This window comes from Scleropages formosus, chromosome 24 (assembly GCF_900964775.1).
Source record: "Scleropages formosus chromosome 24, fSclFor1.1, whole genome shotgun sequence".
Lineage (NCBI taxonomy): Eukaryota > Metazoa > Chordata > Actinopteri > Osteoglossiformes > Osteoglossidae > Scleropages > Scleropages formosus.
Window position 1 is genome coordinate 11377225 of NC_041829.1, and position 22955 is coordinate 11400179.

The 22955-nt window shown below is 39.9% G+C and overlaps 1 protein-coding gene across 2 annotated transcripts in view; it reads right to left on the minus strand.

The window, feature by feature from the left end:
• Positions 1-12750, minus strand: part of mlphb (melanophilin b) — a 29683-nt gene extending 16933 nt beyond the window's left edge. Inside the window, exons 1-3 of one of the 2 annotated variants that reach the window (XM_018755811.2) lie at positions 12735-12750; positions 6589-6759; positions 428-649 (exon numbers count right to left, since the gene is read on the minus strand). In XM_018755811.2, the coding sequence (XP_018611327.1) occupies positions 428-649; positions 6589-6698 (332 nt within the window). In that variant the 5' untranslated portion in view covers positions 6699-6759; positions 12735-12750. Of the gene's footprint in view, positions 1-427; positions 650-6588; positions 6760-8898; positions 8945-12734 lie in introns of those variants that run through there. The other variant, XM_018755810.2, reaches the window with a different exon arrangement.
• Positions 12751-22955: the final 10205 nt, after the last annotated feature.

Sequence of the window (22955 nt, forward strand, 5' to 3'; positions counted from 1 at the left end):
CTGTTGGTGTAATGCACAGTTGTGTGATTTTCTCAGATGTTTGTCACTTTGGAGAAAAGCATCTGCTAAATGAATTAATGTGAATGTAATATGAAGAGCGGGGGGGCACAGTGTCGCAGTGGGTTGGACTAGGTCCTGCTCTCCAGTGGGTCTGGGGTTCAAGTCCTGCTTGGGGTGCCTTGCAACAGACTGGTGTCCTGTCCTGGGTGTGTCCCCTTACGCCCTGTGTTGCCGGGTTAGGCTCCGGCTCCCCAAGACCCCATATGGGATAAGTGGTTCAGATAGTGCGTGTGTGTGTGTGTGTGTGTGTGTGTGTGTGTGTGTATAATATGAAGACAAGGGTCAACAAAGAGTGTGTCAGCTGGCTCACCTGTTCAGTAGTAAGAGGTGGAATTCACCCTATGGATAAGTGGTGTGGTGAGCTCACCTGGACATACGGCAAGGGTCACACACCCAGCTGCGTTCCTTCTTATTGTAGCGACTGCAGGCCTTACAGGTGTACAGCTGGCAGTCCGCACACTGACGTCGACTGTTGATCAGGAACTTGAAAGGCTGCAGGCAGTGGATGCAGTAAGACTCAGTCAGGTTAGATTGGGAGGTGAGCAGCTCACGCTTGGTGCCTTCCTTTTGAATCTTGGCCTTCAGATCCCTGTCAAAGAAAACAGGTTTCAAGACCAGCAAATCACAGTAGCGTTCGCAAACATTTGTGCAAGGTGAAATAATTGACTGATCCAGTGCACATGAACACATTATAAAATTAATGTTCATCTTTCTCAGAAAAGGGCAATATATATATTTTATGCGGATACTATGTGTGCTATGTGTGATATTAAGCTTTTAAATCAAAGACTTCAATATTTCTGCAACAACTGGAGGCTCTGATGTTTCTACTCAGTTAATAGGATGGGCAATTCATAGGCAGTATTGAACTTATTCTATTTTCAAAAATAAAAATGTCAAAGGCAAAGTAATAGTTGAACATATAACCTTCAGTTAAAAAAAGACTGCATTATAATGAACACTGCCTGCCAAGAACATGGTAATATTTTTTTTTTCTATATTTTGGTGTCATTACCTGGAACTAAGGACCTTTCAGACTCCTGAAATTACATTGAGCGCTACCTACAATATGTCTTTCATCCAGATGTCATAGTGGAAAGGTTCTAAGGAAATTAATGCAAAATTAATGCCTCTGTGGTGGAAAGGGCGAGCAATCAAGCCAAAAATCACAGCGCCCTAATTCATTAAAGCAGCGTCATCCTCACACATCAGCATCGTGTTAACTTGCCTAACTCTACTAGAAGTTTGTACATGTCTATCTATGTTCCTTTCATTAGTCTATCCTTCTGTTGGTTCTAGACTGGGATATAATTCAAACATCTATTCAACAAACTACAGTATTATAACTAAAGTGGTTTTAGTGCACAAAAACAACTTATGACAACTTCATAGAAATACATGTAACTAAAAATATGGAAAAAAGTTGAATGCTTTTAGTGTTCTAGGTTTGAATATGTATGCCAACATCATATTTCAAATTTGTATTTCTCTTAAAAAATACACACACACACACACACACACAGAGTCTGAAACCACTTGTCCCAAGCAGGGTCGGTGCAAGCTGGAGCCTACCCTGGCAACAAAGGGCATAAGGCTGGAGGGGGAGGGGACACACCCAGGATGGGACACCAGTCCGTCACAAGGCACCCCAAGGCGGAACTTGAACCCCAGACCCACCAGAGAGCAGGCACAGGCCAAATCCGCTGAGTCACCGCACCACCCTTCTTATAAAATATTTTCCAAGAAAAAATTCACCTTACAATACTTAAGTATTTGAGTTTGAATGTTTAGAAATTAAGTATCATAGAGAATGATCTGCTTGTAATTCAGTAAAATGAAGGAATTGTTCAATAATCTGAATACTTTAGCAAGACACTGAAGACACTAAAACTAGAACTAATTCAGGCAAAATACCGTGCTCACGGAAAATGTTAAAGTTTCACTTAACTGTTCTATAAATGAAAAGAACTGATATTGAACCAAACAGAAAGATATAATGCATGATGAACTAAGATGGTATGGGCAGTGGGTGCCCTTCTGTACTGGTGCGTAAAGCTTTAAAGCTCAGGATGAGTCAGATCTATGTAAAATAAATGTTTTGTTTCTCAGTACTGTTGGAAACCATCTAGTCAAAGATTCCAGGATTTTTGCGCTTTCTGGAAAAGAAAGCTAAATAATGAAGTTTGAAGCTAAATAAATGGAACATACCTGGCAGTTCAACAGCAAGAATGCATGTACTGAAATGTGAACGGAAATACAAATACTGAATATGCAATGTGTATCAACTAAAAAACACTGCTCAGCATTATAGACCAGATGAAACAGAGCAAGAAAGTTGGAGAATATTACAGTAGGATTTAAAATTAATTTAAATAAATCAGTTTCTCAAAGACCACTGAATCCAAGAGTGCTAGCTATGATGCCAGTGGTGAACAGAAAGAATACCAAAATGCCTTCCTATTTAATTCATAGTACTATGTCAAGCTGCTATTCTGTCTGTGTTAAAATTCTTCATGCCATTACATAAATTCAGTAACACATTATATTTTTCTTTTCACATCTGTTGCCAACTTTTTTGTCTGGTTGAAGAGTTCTCAAAGAATTGGTGATTTGGAAAATCTGTACTTTATTATATTGCATTTAATAATATATTTTTAAAGACACTGCCTTCCTGCTGCCTACAGCCATTTAGTATCTGGAAGTCATTACCCCATGGTTTTAGGTCTTTTTCATTGGCTTCCATCATACCAGAGTGGAAGTGGGATGTGGTTGGATAAAATTTAGTCTTTTGATTGACATCAGCTAGATACATTCACTATCATGTTACAAGTGTGTTTCTTCGTGCAAGCAAATGTCCAAGTGTCTGAAACCATTATTTCATGCATATGAAAGAAGTATATTACAATAGCTTTAGAAAAAGCTTTATGTTAATAATGTATGGTTTTCATCTTTTTTTGAGCTTAAAATAAACATCTCAGCTGTGGTTCTGCATTTTAACTACCAACACCCAGATTATACAGAAGGCATTCAGTTTTCAGACTGATTTTATTATGTTATTGAACACACTTTCAAGGTACTAATAAACTGGGATGTGACAACATGTTTAGCAGTCAGCTAAACCATCTTAACTCATGAAGTAGAGCTCTGCGTGGTTAAAACTTTATGTGGAATTTGGTGACCATAGTCATTATGGCATTTGCCGTCCTCTTGACACTTTGTAAGAAAATGTCTAAGTTCACTTATGGGGCCACTGTTGTTTGGTTAATGTGATAGGGACCTTTACATTTACATTTATTAATTCAACAGATGCTTTTCTCCAAAGAAACTTCCAATGAACTCTATGTAGTGTTATCAACCTACACACCTCATTCACCATAGTGACTTATACTGTACTCTACAGTACTTACAATGGCTCACTCATCCATACATCAGTGAAACACACTCTGTCAGTCACTCACACACTATGGGTGAACCTGGAAACTATGACTTTCCACACCAGCTGCAGCTTTACCCCTCTACCGGTACAAGTTGTAACTCACACATCTAATAAGCTATTAAGTTTCCAAATTAATTCAGGTTTTCAGTGCTGTTGTTAAGGGAGATCTCTGGCCAGGGCCTGGACAGGCAAGATCCTACATTATTTTTAATGAATGAATGAATGGTGGAATGAATACATGAATTTTGCCTTAATTGTGAACAAAGAACTTTGTAAGAGCTCAGTGATCAGTGTGAACTATATTGCATGTGGTGTTGTGTTTGCGAGCAATGCTAGTTATGCTGTCCACTGTATGTGACTGATAATGCTTTTCATGCTGAGAGATGCTGCTAGTGATTTTGACTGTGAATGAAGCTATTTTGTTTCTGCTGAAGGGGAAATTGCAGAGTTCTGCCATGTGACTGGTTTCTGACAATCTGTCCTTCCTCAGGCCATTGTCAGATTGCTCCATGGACCCCATAAAAGAGCAGGCACAGGTTGGTCTCTGTAATCTCGTGTCACCAAGTAGACAACATAGATTTGATGATCTAGTTCATCCATATAGAAATATATAAATAAACTGTATGAACTGCAGGGCACAACGGAAGCAGAAATAAGACTGTAGAAATTTATGCAGCCATGGACTATAAACACAAATCTATTTAATTTGTACCCTTTTCTGGCTATTAAGGTAAATGGAACTATTCAAGGTTGATGCAATGTCCCCGACGTGAAATGGGCATCGACATGCTTTAATGTAACATGGACATGGATATAAAGTGAAATGATCTCAATAGCAGAGTTTACATACAAGTGCTCAGTGCGAATTAAGAAATGAAGTACACAGGTGAGACGGTAAGCACAGAATAAGACACACAGTGTGTTTTGAGAGTAAGTGAAATGAGTTTAAGGGCATGAGATAAATACACCAAGACTAGATGTAGCCTGAGGTGGAATATGGGATCTGGACAGTCTGGACAGAAGCATAAAGGATAGGAGCATAGGACTAGAACAGGAACAGAGTGGAATGGAACTTGGGAAACAGGTCAATGAATCCATATCACTAGGGAAGTTGCAAAAGAGTAGTGAAGCACTGATCAAGTATCTACAAACCATCTATGTGACCTCTGCCCTTTTATAGGGCTGGGAGCAGGTCATCTGATCAGTTGGGGCCGGCTATGCTCTTGTCTTGGGTGGCTATCAGGACTTTTATCCTTCTGTGTCCCCAAGCGTAAAACCAAATTGTTCTTCCATATTGTAATCTTACTCTGAAATGTCCTTTTTTCCTTGTAACAATGTTCTCTTTTTCCAGTTGGCTTTTCTTTTGTCTCTCATGTGTTGTGTTGGAATGTGCAATAAAACAAATATCCCAGTGGGGACAATAACGTTTCAACTGAACTGAATTTCACCACTCTGATATTCTCAAAGTTGCCAAAACTATGAAGTTTATTTTCTTTATTAATGGTTGTAGTTAGTATGCAAAAAAGCATTTGCCCCCTACTTACAAACGTAATTAGGACTAAAAGTTGGTTTTTTGAAAGTTGAATGTCTTCTGAACATTCTGGAAATTGGTGGTGATCAGTTCTACATAGAACTGTCACATGTCTGCATCTGTAATCTCTCTTTTGGTGAAATGCACTTACATTTACATTTGCATTTATTCATTTAGCAGACACTTTTCTCCAAGGCAAGTCTCATAGAAAATACAATGTGTGCATTATATCAGCAGAAAGAGAGACATAGAGGCAGATGCATGATCCTTAAGTGCAGTTTGTTTCTTTTCACCATATGAAGCCAATGTTCATCACACGAGTAGTTGAATAAAACTTTATCTCAATACCCACAATTCCTAATCAGCTTCCTAGTAATGATTTTTTTGATAAATTTACAAACCTTTACATTACCTTACAGGAGTAGCTGCATAAAGGTTTATCCGGGCATGATCTCAAAGTTGTAGTGAATGAACATTTATATCTTACAAGAACTTAAGAGATCATGGGCAAAGTGAGTCTGAGGAATGAGTCACTTATACTTACTTTGAGTTTATGTTACTTAGGAGAAAGTGTCTGCGAAATGAATATATGTAATGTAAATGTCAGCAACATGACAGCTCCACAGGGTGGGATGCAACAGCAAGGCCTTTTGGATAGGATGAGAGCTACAGCCTGTCTCTTTCCAACACTGAACAGTTCACAGAGACCAGCCTGGCAGACAGCTCTTCTCTCCTGGTGAGCCAGGATGCCTCATGCACATTTCTGAGTCCCATGGCAGGGGAATTTATTATACGCCCTGAGTTGCCGGGTAGGCTCCGGTTCCCCGTGACCCCGTATGGGACAAGCGGTTCTGAAAATGTGTGTGTGTGTGTATATAAGAAACCACAGTAAAGAACTGTGGCCACCACTAAAGCAGGGTGTTGAAAAACCTAAGGCAATTTCTATTTGCAATTGCGCTTAGTTGGCATATTAGGTAAAGTTTTGATAAGCAATTTGACTTGGTATCCTAGCTCTGTCAATTAAAAATAGATACTAAATAATTCCCACTGAAGTTTGTAACAGTAAAAATTTCGTTACTGAAAAGTTTGGAAGTTGGGGGGTGTGGTGGCGCAGTGGGTTTGACCAGGTCCTGCTCTCTTGTGGGTCTGGGGTTTGAGTCCTGCTTGGAGTGCCTTATGGTGGACTGGCGTCCTGTCCTGGGTGTGTCCCCTCCCCCTCCAGCCTTGTACTCTGTGTGCTGCTGGGTTAGGCTTTGGCTCGCCACGACCCCGCTTGGGACAAGTGGTTTCAGACAGTGTGTGTATGTGTGTGGGCCCACTGTTAACCTTAGCATACAATAGCATACAACTCAAGTACATTTGATGGACAAACCTATGAACTGCCCTGCAAATTGGCACATCAGTTTAGTATAAACCAACCCAGTACAGAAACATTATTTTTATCATAGATATCCTGGGTACATCCTTATTAATTAAGATTTTTGACGAATGAAAATCTTTCAGGAAGGAGTGGGAAGTTTAAATTCTCCATCCAGTCAGAGAAAATGTAAAAAATACGCACCCTAGTCGACTCTCTTCTTTCTTCCTCAGTTCCATGTCACGTTGGATGACCTCCCATACATGCTTTGCCTCTTCATCAGTCAGTCTGGAGAGGTCCAGTTTTTTGGACATGGTTGTAGTTACCACGTTTACTCTTCAGTTTTGGCTCCCAGGTAAATTAGAGGATATACTGCTGCAATTAGAACAAAGTATCACTTTCAAGTCACTGAGCAGCACTGCTTTGCAGCAGTTCTAAGGCTCCAATAAATTATGAACTAAATACTAAGCACCATCATAATGTAATTTAAACCAGATTTGTGTCTTCAAGCTGATTCATCTCAACACTCATTCTTTTCTCTATTACATTATATTTTGTTTCTGCTAACCTGATCAAGCAGTCAAGAATAGAGATAGCTGAGTTTCCTTAAAAATGTCTGGGACTATTTTGAAAAACATAATTTCATTCCAAAATTTCATTCTGAACCCTCTATCTGAGCCAACACCACAGCCCCAGGTGACCACATTAGGAGACAATATGTTCTTCATGTCACTTTTCCAAGATGGCCTGAAGACAGCTCATAAACTCAAACAATCCCCTGTCTTTAGGGACAATTCATGTGAAAGATTTTTTAAGAGGCTGTTCGCAATTTTGCAAATGAACACGGTGTCTTATAGATTTTTGTTTTAAATGAATTCAGAGCCTTCGGCAGATGCATGTGTACTGAGGCAAATTGAAAACATTTTCCTGTTTATGTGTTCCCCAAAAGTTGACATTAATTGAATGGCATAAGAAGAGTCTCAGATTTTTTAGTACTATGAGTTTTGACACATAAAACTTTCATTTGTAGTGCACCGAAGGATTCCACTTATAACATGAGAAATTCTCTGAAAAGGTTATTTTCTTTAAAAACTTAATTTAAGTGAAGATTCTTACTAAGAGAGCTCTAAAGGCCAGCATATGATCAAGCAGGTAATGGCTTTTATTACTAGAGGGCCCTGTCAATAGAGTAACCTAAATGCAGTAACTTAAATACAGGGACAGCTGTTTAGAGTTATAGCATTTGGATGTAAAGGATGTAAAGGTTGCAGGTTTGATCCCTGTCTCTAGCTGTTGTAGCCTAGAGCAAGGTACTTACTCTACATAGATGTTGTTAAAACACACACACACACACACACATACACACACACACACACACACACACACATTTTCAGAACCGCTTGTCCCTCACGGGGTCACGGGGAACCAGAGCCAACCCGGTAACACAGGGCATAAGGCCAGAGGGGGAGGGGACACACCCAGGACAGGACGCCAGTCCGCCACAAGGCACCCCAAGCAGGACTCGAACCCCAGACCCACTGGAGAGCAGGACTGCGGTCCAACCCACTGCGCCTGTTGTTAAAACATGTATATAGTATAATCTGTAAGGTATATTAATGGGCTGGTGGTGGGGTCAATTCCAACGTACATGAATTTCATCTTACATTAAGGTTTTCAAAGAGAACCCTCATGTCAGTCATAAATTGTCAGTATTCCATTTTAAATTTACAAAAATATGATGAATTTAACTAGAAAACATACAGGTCTCCAATACATTTCTGAGGAGTCTAAAGCTGTGCTCGGTTACACACACACATTTTCAGAACCGCTTGCCCCATACGGGGTCACGGGGAACCGGAGCCTACCCGGTAACACAGGGCGTAAGGCTGGAGGGGGAGGGGACACACCCAGGACGGGACGCCAGTCCGTCACAAGCACCCCAAGCGGGACTCAAACCGCAGACCCACTGAAGAGCAGGACCCGGTCCAACCCACTGTGCCACTGCACCCCTGTGCTCGGTTATAATGTGTTTAAATCTACTTTTCTCGTTTTACATTTCTGCAGTAGGGAGGTGTCAAAGCATTTCAAAACACTCCACATTGTACTTCACAATTTTATATATGCATTTTTAATTGCAAAACTTTGAAACTGCATTTAGATATTTTTTAAAAAATGACCTTCATATAAGTACATTTTAAAAAAAAAAGGAGTTTATGAAGTTGAGCAAACTGAAAAGATCCACAATTCAAAATATGGACTAGACGTTGTACCCAACACCCCTGCACAAAAACTTGCATTTAGAAAGATTAATTTTAGGTCCAAATTATGTCATACTATTGTTATACATACAACATTGCTGTTTTTTTAGCAGAGTCATAATTATATGCAATTATAATGTGAATTTTTGGCAGAAAAAAGATTTACCACAGATGATAACAAAACAAGAACAATGAGATAAAACTGATTAGCTTCTATGTAATTAACAAAACTACAGGAAAAAAAGTTTAGATTTACCATAAACTGTGACTCTGGAGCTTGCGTTGGGCTACTAATCTCTGGGAAGTTTTTCACAGTACTGTGGAGGGCTAGCGTTATGCTTCATGCTGATGGGGCATGTTAATCACATGCTCACTGTCATCTTAGGAAAAGAATGCCAATGAATAGTTTTCCCTGCCTTTCTGTCCTTCTTTCTTAAGGTCATTTTATACTCATGACTTAGCTCAATCTATAACTTTCTAAAATACAGACATACATACACAATCTCAAAGTATACTGTATGTGATTCAGATGTACACTCTATTATATACCTGTTTATGTATGCGTTTGGAAAGATACGTATTTGATTCCTCGGAAATTATACAGTTCCAGATATTGCCATTTTAGTCCATATGAAAAAAAAAAAATTCTGTTTTTTTTGTCACATTTTACTTCTTATTTCCATTCCCTCTGTAAGACTTGTCAGAACACTAACCCCTGTGTTTGTCAGCTAAAATGTTTTCTGTGATGACACACTGAATTACTATTACTGTGTTTCCATGGAGGGGGCGTGCTGGCGCAGACCGTGTCCTGCTCTCCAGTGGGTCCGGGGTTCGAGTCCCGCTTGGGATGCCTTACAGCAGGCTGGCGTCCTGTCCTGGGTGTGTCTCCTCCCCCTCCAGCCTTACGCCTTGTGTTGCCAGGTTTACCCTCTGGCTCCCTGTGACCCCGAATGGGACAAATGGTTCAGTAAATGTGTGTGTATGTGTTTCCATGCAGAAAATAACCATGCTAAAAACATAGAAGAATGCAATACATACACACATTTTCAGAACCGCTCGTCCCATACGGGGTCGCAGGGAACCGGAGCCTACCCGGCAACACAGGGCGTAAGGCCGGAGGGGGAGGGGACACACCCAGGACGGGACGCCAGGCCGTCGCAAGACACCCCAAGGGGGACTCAAACCCTAGTCCCACCGGAGAGTAGGACCATGGTCCAACCCACTGCGCCACCACACCCCCAGAATGCAATACAATGCATGTAAATACAATACATATGTTTAAATAAATTACACCTATCAAATAACAGACTGTTCTTGGTTTACAATGTATTTACCAAGCTAAAGACTATAGATATGTTCAATTTCAACTAAAAACTAATATATAATTTTCATTACATACTAACATACATTAAGCCTTCCATTGACTGTCTGACATTTCTTCCGTAAAAATTGGATTTTGCTTTGAATTAAGTGGTACAGACCACTCATGTACTTTTTCAGGAAATAATATACATAAAAGATCCTGAGTGAAGGGATGGATTACCATTATGTACACCATCAGTGGATATGTGTAAGTTATGGGTTTAGGAGCTGCATAAGAAATATGTTGCACTTTAAATGACTGTACTTTTTCCATATTTTGCACAAATCTCAGTTTTCCTGAAACTTAAAAATGAGACATTATGTAAGTCACTACTTAAAAGAGCATACAAGAAATTTACCAGTGAGAACAATATACTTGGGATATTTAACACACACACACACACACATTTTCAGAACCGCTTGTCCTATACAGGGTCACAGGGAACCGGAGCCTAACCCAGCAACACAGGGCGTAAGGCCGGAGGGGGAGGGGACACACCCAGGACGGGACGCCAGTCCGTCGCAAGGCACCCCAAGCAGGATTCGAACCCCAGACCCACCGGAGAGCAGGACTGCGGTCCAACCTACTGCGCCACCGCGCCCCCCGTCGGATATTTAACATTCATATGTAAGTAGGAAGCATAAGAACATATGGAAGTAAAAACAATCTATTTATAGTGTTATTCAACATTACAGTAATACTGAAATGCTATTTTATGAATAAAATAACTTTCGGCAATAATTGTTTAAAGTTTGTAATTACAGTACAGACAATGAAGACCATCACAGAACAAGGTTTAAAGAACTTTGCATGTCTATTACTGCCAGAGCTGTACATTATGGACGTCCATGGAATACGCAGAGACAGGAAAAGAGTGTCCCATTACTTTTCAAGTCAAATAGCTGTTATTAAATCCAGTTTGCTGTCTATGTACGCTAATGCTTATAATTGCCCCGTGAAGTCTCTAAATTAAGCTCATTATGGATTAATATATAATTTAAGATTGTTTTTACTAAAATGATCATTCCAATGTAAAACCAAGTAGAACTTAAAAAATATAATATCTGTAGAAACACCACCAGTGGAGGGATACACAAAGGGTATTATAGAACAAGCCATGGTTTCTACTAAAATGTAACCATAAACTTTGAGCAGATGTCCACAAAACCACATTCCTAGAAGACGAGTCATTTGCCAGTCCCCTGACTCTACTGCCGTGTGACTTTTTTTGGTCCTTAACTTTTAATAACACTTTTAAAGCAATGGATATTGACAATAACAACCATGTTACGCAAATAGTTACACTTACTAAATCTCCTATTTGGTGTCATGATGGCTCAGTGGGTAGCACAGTCATCTTTTACCAACACAGTAGCTTTTAATCTGTTCTCTGTTTAACTGTTGACTGGGAGTTTGCATACAGTAGGATTATCTGTGTACTCCAGCTACCTGTTCAAGTAAACGGGTCATTTTAAATAAGAATTGGTTTAGCAGGGTCTTAAAATGGGTGACGTTAGATAATAGAGTATGAAAGGGGTCATACTGTTCATCAATCATTATACCACCAATACTCAGTCACATGTCTTTCACTGACTAATGGCCACATGTATCATTAATGGATTATGTATCATGTTCATCCTAGTAAAACCCTCATTGTGGATTAAAACATTGTAAACAAAACAAAAAAATCTATTTACAATAACCATGTCTGTTGGAGCTGCTTCTCTTCCTATTATGCTGTTATAATCATTGACACTAAAATAAGTCACAAAGAAATCTCAAGTCATTCTCACAAGCACAGAGTAATTATAACACAGCTAAAAACCTCAGAATTTAATTTAACAGGGCAGAGTAAAACTTAAGAAAAAAATCATATAGGCTACAATTAGCATCTTGCATAATGTCTGACTATCTTTCTATACAAAACTCCAGAGAACCAGCGTGACTTTTTAATAGTACATTCTTTTGTTCAGAAAAACTTTGTGGAGTTCAGTAGCACTTCATGGCGCTTGCTTTGCTCATATCCATGACATGAGTTAGTCAGATGGGCAGGAGAATATTTCCAGTGTTATATGATGTTCTAGTTTTTCCTATCCATTCTGGTTGACTGACTTTACATTCCTTCAAGGCATGAATGAATTGCAGCAACAGAATCATAAGACATGTCTAATACATTCTCACAGTTCACTGAAACAATTTGTTAAAGGATCTTTTGTGAAGTGTAACACTGCACTGATTTCAATGGTAGTGGATGGGACATTTACATCCAGTGGACTTATCACGGCCTTGGTCCAGCACAACTAATGAACGAGAGGAATGCCCACATAAAATTGGAACCTAATAAAAAGCCAGATGTCTGACTGCAAGGATACACTATAGATTTTACCAGAATTTTATTGCTATCTGAAGTTCTTATCCAGATTAAATTTCTCATAGCAAAAGGAAACTTATAACCTTATCCTCCAGCGCTTAGAGGTCTTCTAACCAATTAAGTTTAAAAAGTTGAAGTAATTCAAGTTCTAAAAAACAGCCAACAAAAAAAAAGTCTCATGGGGCTCTCTAATAGCTCCAGGATGCTCTTAACTGAGTAAATACAAATAAAAAACAGGGCTTCAAGTGGAAAGAATGAGACACTCACCCAGTTTCTGAAATAAAGTGAAGAAACTAAAGTGCTAAACTCAAACTATTAGAAACAACAAACAAAGGCCTCAAAAAAGATGTGTACGCACATTGCCTCTCCTTTCCCTGGTAGTTTCCCCTGCGGCGGAAGCAGACCCACCCCATCAGTTCCACAAAAATAGGCAGATCTATATTAAATCCAGCCAATGATTTCACGAGCTGGGTGGAGACTGAAGAGAAAGAGAGCATAAGACACAGTGCAGAGGATACAGGCAAGGCAGAGGCCACAACAGAGACTAAAGCCCATTTCAGGATAAATCAAAACTAACAGATAATTCTCCCCCTCCAGCCTGGTTACACTGCTGTAACTCTTCAGTTCTAGCCAGCCTCCACTTATATTTAGAATATAAGAGGATAAAGTCTTGATTGGTACACTAAAATTTGAAAAAGTGTACTTACATTAACTGTACTGTTCACCATAACGTGAAAAAAGTGTAAAAGTGAAGGCCCTGGTTATTTCTTATTCTATAGCAGAGAGAAAAGTAATTCTAGCAGCAACATTTTCCTAAGACACGAGATATGACACATAGGCTGGGATACAAGCCCTTGTGTTGTGGACCCACTTTAGGCTGGTTTTAACACAATGTTGATGTCTCATGTTATACACTGCAAATATCCTAAAGGGTAGATTTGATAGACAAAAATTACTATACACTGGTAAAAGATTCTTCTTTGAAAATCTTTTTAGTCTGGCTTAAAAGAATAGTGTAGTATTGAAACTTTTACCACTGAAAAATTAATTTCACAGCCATATGTTTCATAGTGACATTACAGATGAGTGATTTCCTAGCTAATGTGTTGTTTTAACTGAAAGCTTTGGAAATGCTGAATAGGCATAAACAAACTCCTTACAGTACAGATTTAAATCCAGTAATATCACACAAGACAAGGGAAATGATTTTAAATTTAAAGTTACATTTGGAATTCCAATAAAACTCATCACATGTAAACTTGACAGTTCAATGTTAGTATATGTGTCAGCTAGTATAGTAAAACATAGTAAAACACTGGCATCCACCCCACTTAAACCCTTACACTTGATGAGTACAGTTTCTGCTTTTTGACATCTGGAAATCCCAGATTTGAAAGAAGCACCTTAACTGTTATTGTTACCTCTGAAATTATTTTATTTCACCTCAGTAGCAGTTGTGAGTCATATGAAATGACATGTGAAATGAAGCATGTAATGTCAGACAGTATTTTTAAGAAAAATAACACTGAAATATGCTGTTTTCAGAAGTATTAAATCCTTGTTTTACAATCAGCTTGTGCTCATGGATCATTTAAGTAAGAATCACTTTTTTGGATAAAAATCCCCTGTTAAAGAATTATTTGTCAGGCTCAGAATCTTGGAGGGAAAGGAGTGAAAATGATTAAAGAGCATATTGCACCAGTTTGAAGTAAGGTAACACAAATGCATAAAGTAGGAAAAGGGTAAAAACTAATATTCCAGTTGGCACTGTTGGTTCAGTTATCAAGAAGTGGAAGCTACATCATACCAGGCACCACCAAGAAAAGGGTGTACTGCAAAACTCAGTGCACAAACAAGGGGACATGAGATAGCCCAAAGAGAGGCCAGCAATCACATTAGATTTCAATAGTTGAGAGTGGAGTAAAGGTGTACCAGTCAGCCATGTCAAAAACATTGCATAATACAGGTGAACCCCAATTTACGATGGTTTGGCTTATGATTTTTTCAACTTTACGGTGCTACGCTGGGGATAGACATTCAGTAGAAACCGTACTTTGAGTTTTGAATTTAAATTTTTTCCCAGGCAAGCAATATGTGGTGCAATACTCTTTTGTGATGCCGGGCAGCAGCAGCCATCAGCATCTTCTAGTCTGCCACACGGTTGTGTTTTGTGCATCCATAATGTCACAGAAATGCCCATCTGTCTCTTCTGCTACTAAGAAGAACAGGATGGCAATTACTCTTGAGGAGAAACTCAAGATAATTACCAAGCATGAAGGCGGCAAGCCTGTAATGGCCATCGCACGTATGCTAGGCTATGATGTTCCCTAGGTTAAGTGTATTAAATGCATTTTCAATTTACCATGGGTCTCGCGAGACGTAATCTCATCGTATGATATGGTGTCACTAAGAGCCATCACTAAAATTAACCATGTTAAAGCACATCTGTTGCGATATGGTCATCTGAGACCAAGACACACACACACACGTCCCATACGGGATCACGGAGCCTAACCCGGCAACACAGGGCGCAAGGCTGGAGGGGGAGAGGACACACCCAGGACAGGACGCCAGTCCGTCGCAAGGCACCCCAAGCGGGACTCAAACCCCAGACCCACCAGAGAGCAGGACTGCAGTCCAACCCACTGCACCACCACACCCCTGAGACCAAGACAAGAACTTTTTAACCAGATTTCACAGTACTAAGTGTGGCACCAACCTAACACTGCCCATGTGTCAAGAAACCCTAAGCTTACAGTAAAACACTGAGGTGGCAGCAACATACTGTGAAACTGCTTTTCAACAGCAGTGACTGTGCATCTTGTTAAAAGAAATAGTAGAAGAAAACAGTGAGTAATACTCCAGGTGAGCCTGTTTCAGTCTGCTAAAAACCGAAGCTTGTCAAAAATTTCAGCTTTCAGCAGGACAGTGATCCAAACCACACTGGAAGGACTTGGAAGAACGAAAAGGCTAATGTCCATGAGTAGCACAGGCAAGTCCTGATCTAAGTGTATTGAATGACCTGAAACCAATCTTCAAAGAAAATGAGCCAAAATCACTCCAATCTGTGCAATTTGGCTCTACAAAGTATTAATGTGTTGAAATCAAATATCTGTGTGAAAATTATTTTAAGTTTTAATTTTTTTCTTAAAAAAATTAACAAAGACAATGTCAACATAAAATAATTGGTTCTCAGTTTTAGTGCTTTTAAATAAAATATCACAGAGAACAACATTTGGTAATGCACCATTTGTGATTCAGTAAAATCAGAGAATTTTTCAGTGGTCTGAATTATTAATAAAGGTACTGTAAATGTCATAACTAGAGCTAATTCAGACAAAATACCATGTTCAGGGTTTGTGTTAAAATTTGAGTTAACTCTTAAGAATAAGAGTTGATAGGAACTGAAATTTAACATACAAGGTTCTGACTACTTTTCAAAGGCACTGTAGAGGACTATCCAGAAAGTGTGATCAACCTGTTTTGGCGGTCTATGTAAAATCTGCACGATGAGACTTATCTTGAAAAATGAGCACTGGTGCTGACAGCTGAATAACACATGTATACATCTGCACATGTAAGAGAAGAAACTACAGCACAACTTCACTGTTAATATTGTAGGAGCTCATGCTTGTAGTCTGATTCTGGCAGGTTGAAGAGCTGCTACTGTTATTATTTGAACTCTGGAATATAAACAGCTGCCATAGCGCCAAAGAAAAAAAATGAAGCAAGCACAGGATAGAATGTTAGCTGAAACGTCAAAAGATAATGTAACTAAAAAAGCATTGTGAGTGATAGGTCAACCAGGTTAAGCTGAAGCAGAGTGGTGTCTGAATGGGTGCAGCTCAGGAACTGCAGTGGTGGGAGCATATGACCATGTAGGAGGACAGAAGGCTGGTGTTTATGGTATTTATGAAACCCTGGGACTTGGGAAACTAACTGCATGAGGTACTCTGGTGGACATACTGGAAATAAAAAATCTAGAGGTCCCTTATTTACCATTTCTATTAAAATTGTTGTAAATTAAAGTTGTTCATTCTAAATGCAGGAAAGGCATTTCTACATACTGGTGGCACAGTGGCACAGCAGGCAGCACTGCTGGATCACAATGTTTGGGCTGTTCCACTGTAGATTTGAATCTCACTCAGTCTGTGTGAAGATAGCAGGTTCTGTCTGTGTTTGCATAGCTTTTCTCTCATAATCCAAAGATAGGTAGTTCAGGTGAATTGGTGACTGTAAATCGCATTTATTGTCTTCTGTGTGTGTTAAACTATGTTGTGATGGACTGGTGTCCTGTCCAGGGTTTCCTCTGAGTAACCTAATGCCCTGTGTTTCTAGAATTGGTTTTGGACCACCATAACTTATCTGTGATCTCATTTCATGGGATTTAGAATTGAAACAGTCCCTATTCTAATTACTACTGTCACTTGTTCCTCTTGTTCTGATGCCAAACACCAATTAGTTGTCACATGGGCTGCAGTGACAAGGAAGGATCCAGCTATTGCTTGTTTCACCTGAACTACTTCAGTAAGCATTCAGTTATAAAAGGATATACTATACTTTTTTATTATATATGCACATATATTTATACTTTATATATTTGTGAGTGCATATGTGTATGTATACGTATGCAAAATGTCCAGATTATTGTTTAGTTTCTATGGCTCCCAGGCTGAACATTAATACATAGCAACAGCCAATTAGTGTTCAATAGCCACCATTGTTCACCATTCCAGGCCACAGGATGAGTCACTAACCCACCTCCCCACCAGAGCATGGGAGTGGTTAGACTTGGCAGACGGGAGGTACGTGTGACGAACTGGGGCTGACTGGTTGTTAAAGCTCTGAAGACCTGTACATTCATTTAGAACTGAAGTATTTCAGCCAATGAAGATGTGTCAGTTCAGTTGCTTTTGCTTGCGTCTTGTATTGTGTTATCAAAATCTTTTCAACATCAACATCATTTAAGGAGAAACATAGAAAATGGACAGAAATTGTAAGAGGCAAACTTAAGTTTTTTGTTAGCCACACTCAAGGTTAGAGTAATAATGTTCCATGTTCCCTTTCCAAACCTTGAACTGAAAGGAAAAAGTTGCTCTTATATTTTTTGCTGTGGAATATTCCTTTTGGTGGAATGTTTTTAATTAATGTTGTTAGGACCAAACACTATACATGCAATTTGAAACCTTTACCCTAAGATTTCATGTACGATATTTTGGAATATATTATGTTTAAGATTAAAGAACTGGAAAATTGCAAAAGAATTTTAAAATATGAAATCCAAGGTATAATTAAAACACACTCACACACACACACACACACTTTCTGAACCGCTCGTGGGGAACCGGAGCCTAACCCAGCAACACAGGGCGTAAGGCCGGAGGGGGAGAGAACACACCCAGGACGGGACGCCAGTCCACCGCAAGGCACCCCAAGCGGGACTCGAACCCCAGACCCACTGGAGAGCAGGACCTGGTCCAACCCACTGCGCCACCGCACCCCCCATAATTAAAACATCTCTGGCATATGTTTTTTGAAACTTCTAAATGTTTATTACTTTGAAAAACACCTTGAATGAGTTACTAGATTAATTTTCCACAGCATTCACACAATAAGCATGCTACTCATTGCAATTCTTCAGATATTTATTAGAAATTTTTACCCAAAGCATGGACTACATTAGTGCAGTACAGTGCCTCAGCAAGAACTTGACTGGTTGGAATGTCAAGTTGGAATCAATTTCTGTAACACATTTTGATTTCTATATTGTCTTTAAAGACATTATTGACAAAACAGAACAAGCTCCACCATGACCCTTTGCCAGGCTGTGGAAATCATTGTTTGTTCTTCAACATAAGTGACTAGTAGTATAGTAGTGACTCTTAGTAGTAAAAACATAATACATGGATTATGTCTGTATAGTTCATCAGCTGCTGTCTTTTTTGTTTTCGCTTTGCCTTCTTTTAATCACTTTTTGTGTTAGATGTACATGCTGTGCATAGAGCTCTACATAAAAACATATTAAATTGGTAATTGCAGAACAAGGCTGATTTTATGTTAGTTGCAACACGGCATAACTCATGCGTTCATCAACTGTGTCATGTTCACCCATAAGGACAATAGTCCAAGTGACCATGGGAGCCACTTGGTTCCAATAACCCGAACCCACGCACCTTTTCGCAATATGACAAATTCACGATATCACAAGTATAACAGGAATAAACAACAGGGGAAAGATTTTGGATCCTTGATGTGCTTTCTGCTGTGTTTCTTGGAAATTTCTAGTAACCCTTATTTACTCACCAGTTTACCAAGTACTGTTTCGCAGTTGTTTATGTCTCAGATTCCCAAATTCTTGTCCTGTCTGTGGCAGCCTTTTGTACATCTGTCCAGGTCCCATGCTCAAGTCTGGTATTCTGTCACACCTCTGTATTCAAGTCCCAGTCACATAACCATTTCACTGGTTGCCCTTGTGAGAATACCGTGTGCGTCTCTTTGTGTTGTGTTCATCGTATCACCTCTGCACTGTACTTCCCAATTTACATGGTGCAGTTGTAAGTACGCTCTGCACATGGGATCACCATAGTTTACCTTCGCATTTGGACATTACAGTAATACACATCTGTGTTCGTATTACATCCGGACGTTAAAAAAGAATCTGCCATCTAATGTGACTTCAGCAGAGTTACATGAACTCAAAGAGGTGGTAGCAGCAAACAGAGAACATCTCGGAGCACACGGAAACAAACTCCTCTGACTCACCAACTCCTTGACACAAATCTTCCAAATACTACAAGTCCGAACCCCTTTCCTCATCCTCAGTCCACACACACACACACACATTTTCAGAACCGCTTGTCCCATACGGGGTCGCGGGGAACCGGAGCCTACCCGGCAACTCAGGGCGTAAGGCCGGAGGGGGAGGGGACACACCCAGGACGGGCCGCCAGTCCATTACAAGGCACCCCAAGCGGGACTTGAACCCCAGACCCACCAGAGAGCAGGACCTGGTCCAACCCACTGCGCCACCGTGCCCCCTACAGTGTGACATAGTGAGGGCAAATTCAAATCCTGTTATTAGCCACCTCAAATGCGAGATACCATGCAGAATGGGTCAACAGGGGACATCTGAAATAACAGGAGAGAAGAGCAGCAGATCACATTCCAGTCTCCTGTCCTACAAGCCCCCCCCCCGGTGGATCCCAAAGACCTCATTTACTGGTGAGTGGCTTTTCTCACAGTGTCCAGGGTCTCCCAGTTGTTGTTGCCGACTAAATTGTCATGGGACATTCAGTGACAGGAGATTAAGGCGTTAGTGGACAGAGATGCAACAGGAAACTTTATAGATATAAATATCGCAAAGGTTTTGGGTTTACCCTGCATTCAGTGCCAGCAACCCTTAAATATTACCTCAATAGATGGAAGTCCTGTTGGGTCTGGACTAGTAAAATACGACTCACAGCCTATCACCTTCCAGGTGAGACTGGTTATGGAAAAAAAATTGGTCTTATTTAATCAAATCCCCCTTCAACCCAGTTATCTTAGCATATTCATGGTTAGTTACCAACGATAAAGTTTTTTCCTTAGAGTATAAGTGAATTGCTTTCTTGGGGAAAACAGTGTTCTGAAAATTCTGTAAATATACCTTGTGGAGCCACATCAATTAAAAGTCATAACTCAGGTGTGCCCTTGCAGGTGCCTGTAGAGTATTTAGACCTAGCTGAGGTGTTTAATAAGCACCAAGCTTCTGAACTCCCTCCTCATAGGCCCTGGGATTGTGCTATTAACCTTTTGCCAAGCATGATGCTTGCTAGAGGAATGGTTTATCCCCTCTCCCAAGTAGATCATGAGGTAATGGATGCTTATGTATCTGAAGCTGTAGAATCAGGGATAATTCATCCATCTACCTTGCCAGCATCTTCTTTTTAGAGACAGAAAAATTGGGGCTTGTGGCCTTGTATTGACTAAAGTCAAATAAATCATATTGCTGTTAAGCATCCTTACCCCTTACGTCTTATTACCCCTGCTCTAGAATAGTTAAAATATATGTATATACACACACACACACACTTTCAGAGCCACTTGTCCCATACGGGGAACCGGAGCCTAACCCGGCAACACAGGGCGGAAGGCTGGAGGGGGAGGGGACACACCCAGGACGGGACGCCAGTCCATCACAAGGCACCCCAAGCAGGACTCGAACCCCAGACCCACCAGAGAGCAGAACTGCGGTCCAACCCACTGCACCAGCGCACCCCCATAGTTAAAATATTTTAAGGTAAAAGTATTTGTATTAATAAAACTGGGCCTCAGGAGCTCATACAATTTGGTCTGTATTAGAGAGGAGGGTGAGTGGAAGATGGCTTTTAGCACCACCCTTAGGCATTATGAGTATCTGGTCAGATCTGCGCCCTCTGTATTCCAGGACCTCTCATGAATGAGGGTCTCAGATAAATGATAAATCAGTTTGTATTAGTGTCTTTGGATGACATCCTGGTCTTTTCTCATTCTTATGTGTGTCTTTGCACAGTACTGCCCAATTTACATGGTGCGCTTGTAAGCACACTGTGCAAGTGTGATCACCATACTTTAGGTCCTCATCCGGAAGTTAAAGTTATACACATCCATGTCTATTATGTCCGGACATTACAAACTGATTATTTTGTGGCCTTGTAAACACTTTTTCTGTCTTGCATGAAACTATCTCTGTAAATTGCTTTCTACCAAAGCATTGGATAAACAAAGAATCATTTTTATTAAACCCTAAACTGTAGTTTAACCTCTGGATTTGAATGGGTTCATAGGCAGCAGGGTGCTCACATGCTGGAAAGATAACAAAATATTCTGCTGAAAACTATACATTTAATAACAAAAATAAATTTTCTTCATGATGCTGAACAAAGAATTTTGCAGATATAAACATATCCTGTCAACCCAGTCTGCAGTTCAGCACAGTAGAACGAAAAAGGAAGAAAAGGACATTGGATGAAGAATATTTTTCTTGGAACAGTGCTTATTTTCACTCACTGTGGGTGTAAGCTTCCAATCCGTGATCAGGACAACAGTTTTTCCTTAGTGATCCCACTGGGTTCAGGGCAATGAGTCAAATGAGATGCTGCAAGTTTCATTTTTCTGTGTTATGCAGAAGCCCTGCTCTTCCAGATCAAACAGACCAAGCCATTTATCCAGTGCACAGTCAAAAGGCTCTGTAACAGTCTGAGCTCTGGTAGAGCTGTGGTCTGCTGTTTACTACTGTACATGACAAGCCTATTCAGCTGCAGCTTTTATCTCCTGTTTACATATAGATACCAGTTCATGGAACTATGCTGCTATTCTGGCCAGGTTCAGCAAAAAGATGTGCAACCCGCCATCATCTGAGCTCTGCCATCCAAATTAAAGTCAGGCTCCTCTATTATAGAGCCTTTAAGAAGAATAAAGTTTGTTTATTTCTTTGTAATTCCCCCTTTGGTGAACTACATACTGTCCAACCTTTCATTCTGTTAATATACTACTCAGCATCTACACTTTCAATTTCTGTTTTTAATTTGAGGCAGAAATTATTTGTTTTCTTTGAAGATGCAGCAATGCTTTTAAAATAGTGGTTTTGTTAAAGACTACCAGTTGCTTTTTTAAGAGACAAAGAAATTGAGAAGAAGATGAAGGTTACATTTTCCATCCTCTGGCACTGTTAATGATTTACTGATCATTTCTAGCTCTGACTCACCAAAACCCAAATGAATTCCGTGGCTGTTTGTCTGGCATGAAGACAACCAAAGCCAGTCACAGGATGTTTTCAGCCACTGCAGGCACATTAAGGACTTACATTTTTGGAAGAGTTAAATCTCTATTTTTAATTGCTGTGTTTAACCCATCACCTCCCCCCCTAAGCACCACCAAGGAAAAAATAATTTTAAAGACAAAGACTGCACAACATCCAGATGGTCCAACTATCCCTCCAAGAATTAAGTCTGCATTGGCCAGACTAAGACTGGAATATGTTCAACACATGGAGCACGCAGCTGCAAGCAATCTTGCAGTGAACCAATTTCCTTTGATTTGCATCATTCTTGAACGGATTAAACACTGGTATTCTGGAGACAGCAGATCCACCACAAGAGGAGTTACTGTGGAAGAATGACGTGGCTGGATGAGACCACTTGCTCTCTCCCCTGGTACTCCACAGTCCACATTTATGTCTGCTCTGATTAAAGGGTTACTGTGCAGGGATCTCTCCTTCTTCCTGATACTGGTGTTGTTAAACTTGTAAAAATTAATTTATATTTCATTCATAATAATTTAATTAATAAGACCATTTCACATTTATTCTATGTGAAATAGTGCTCCCTGCATTTGTGGAATTTTTAAATTTGTGATTTTTCATGTAGTTTAAATTAATCTGTGTACTTATAATTGTGCTTACAGGTAATTGTCATAATGAACACAGCATTTCTGAGAAACACAACCCTCACAAAATAAATATTAAATACGAAAATAATAAGTTGAGATTCCTACTGGCATCTCCCACATATCAGTGATTGACTTAATCTAATGGTAGTAATCGTAATTATTTAACAAATAT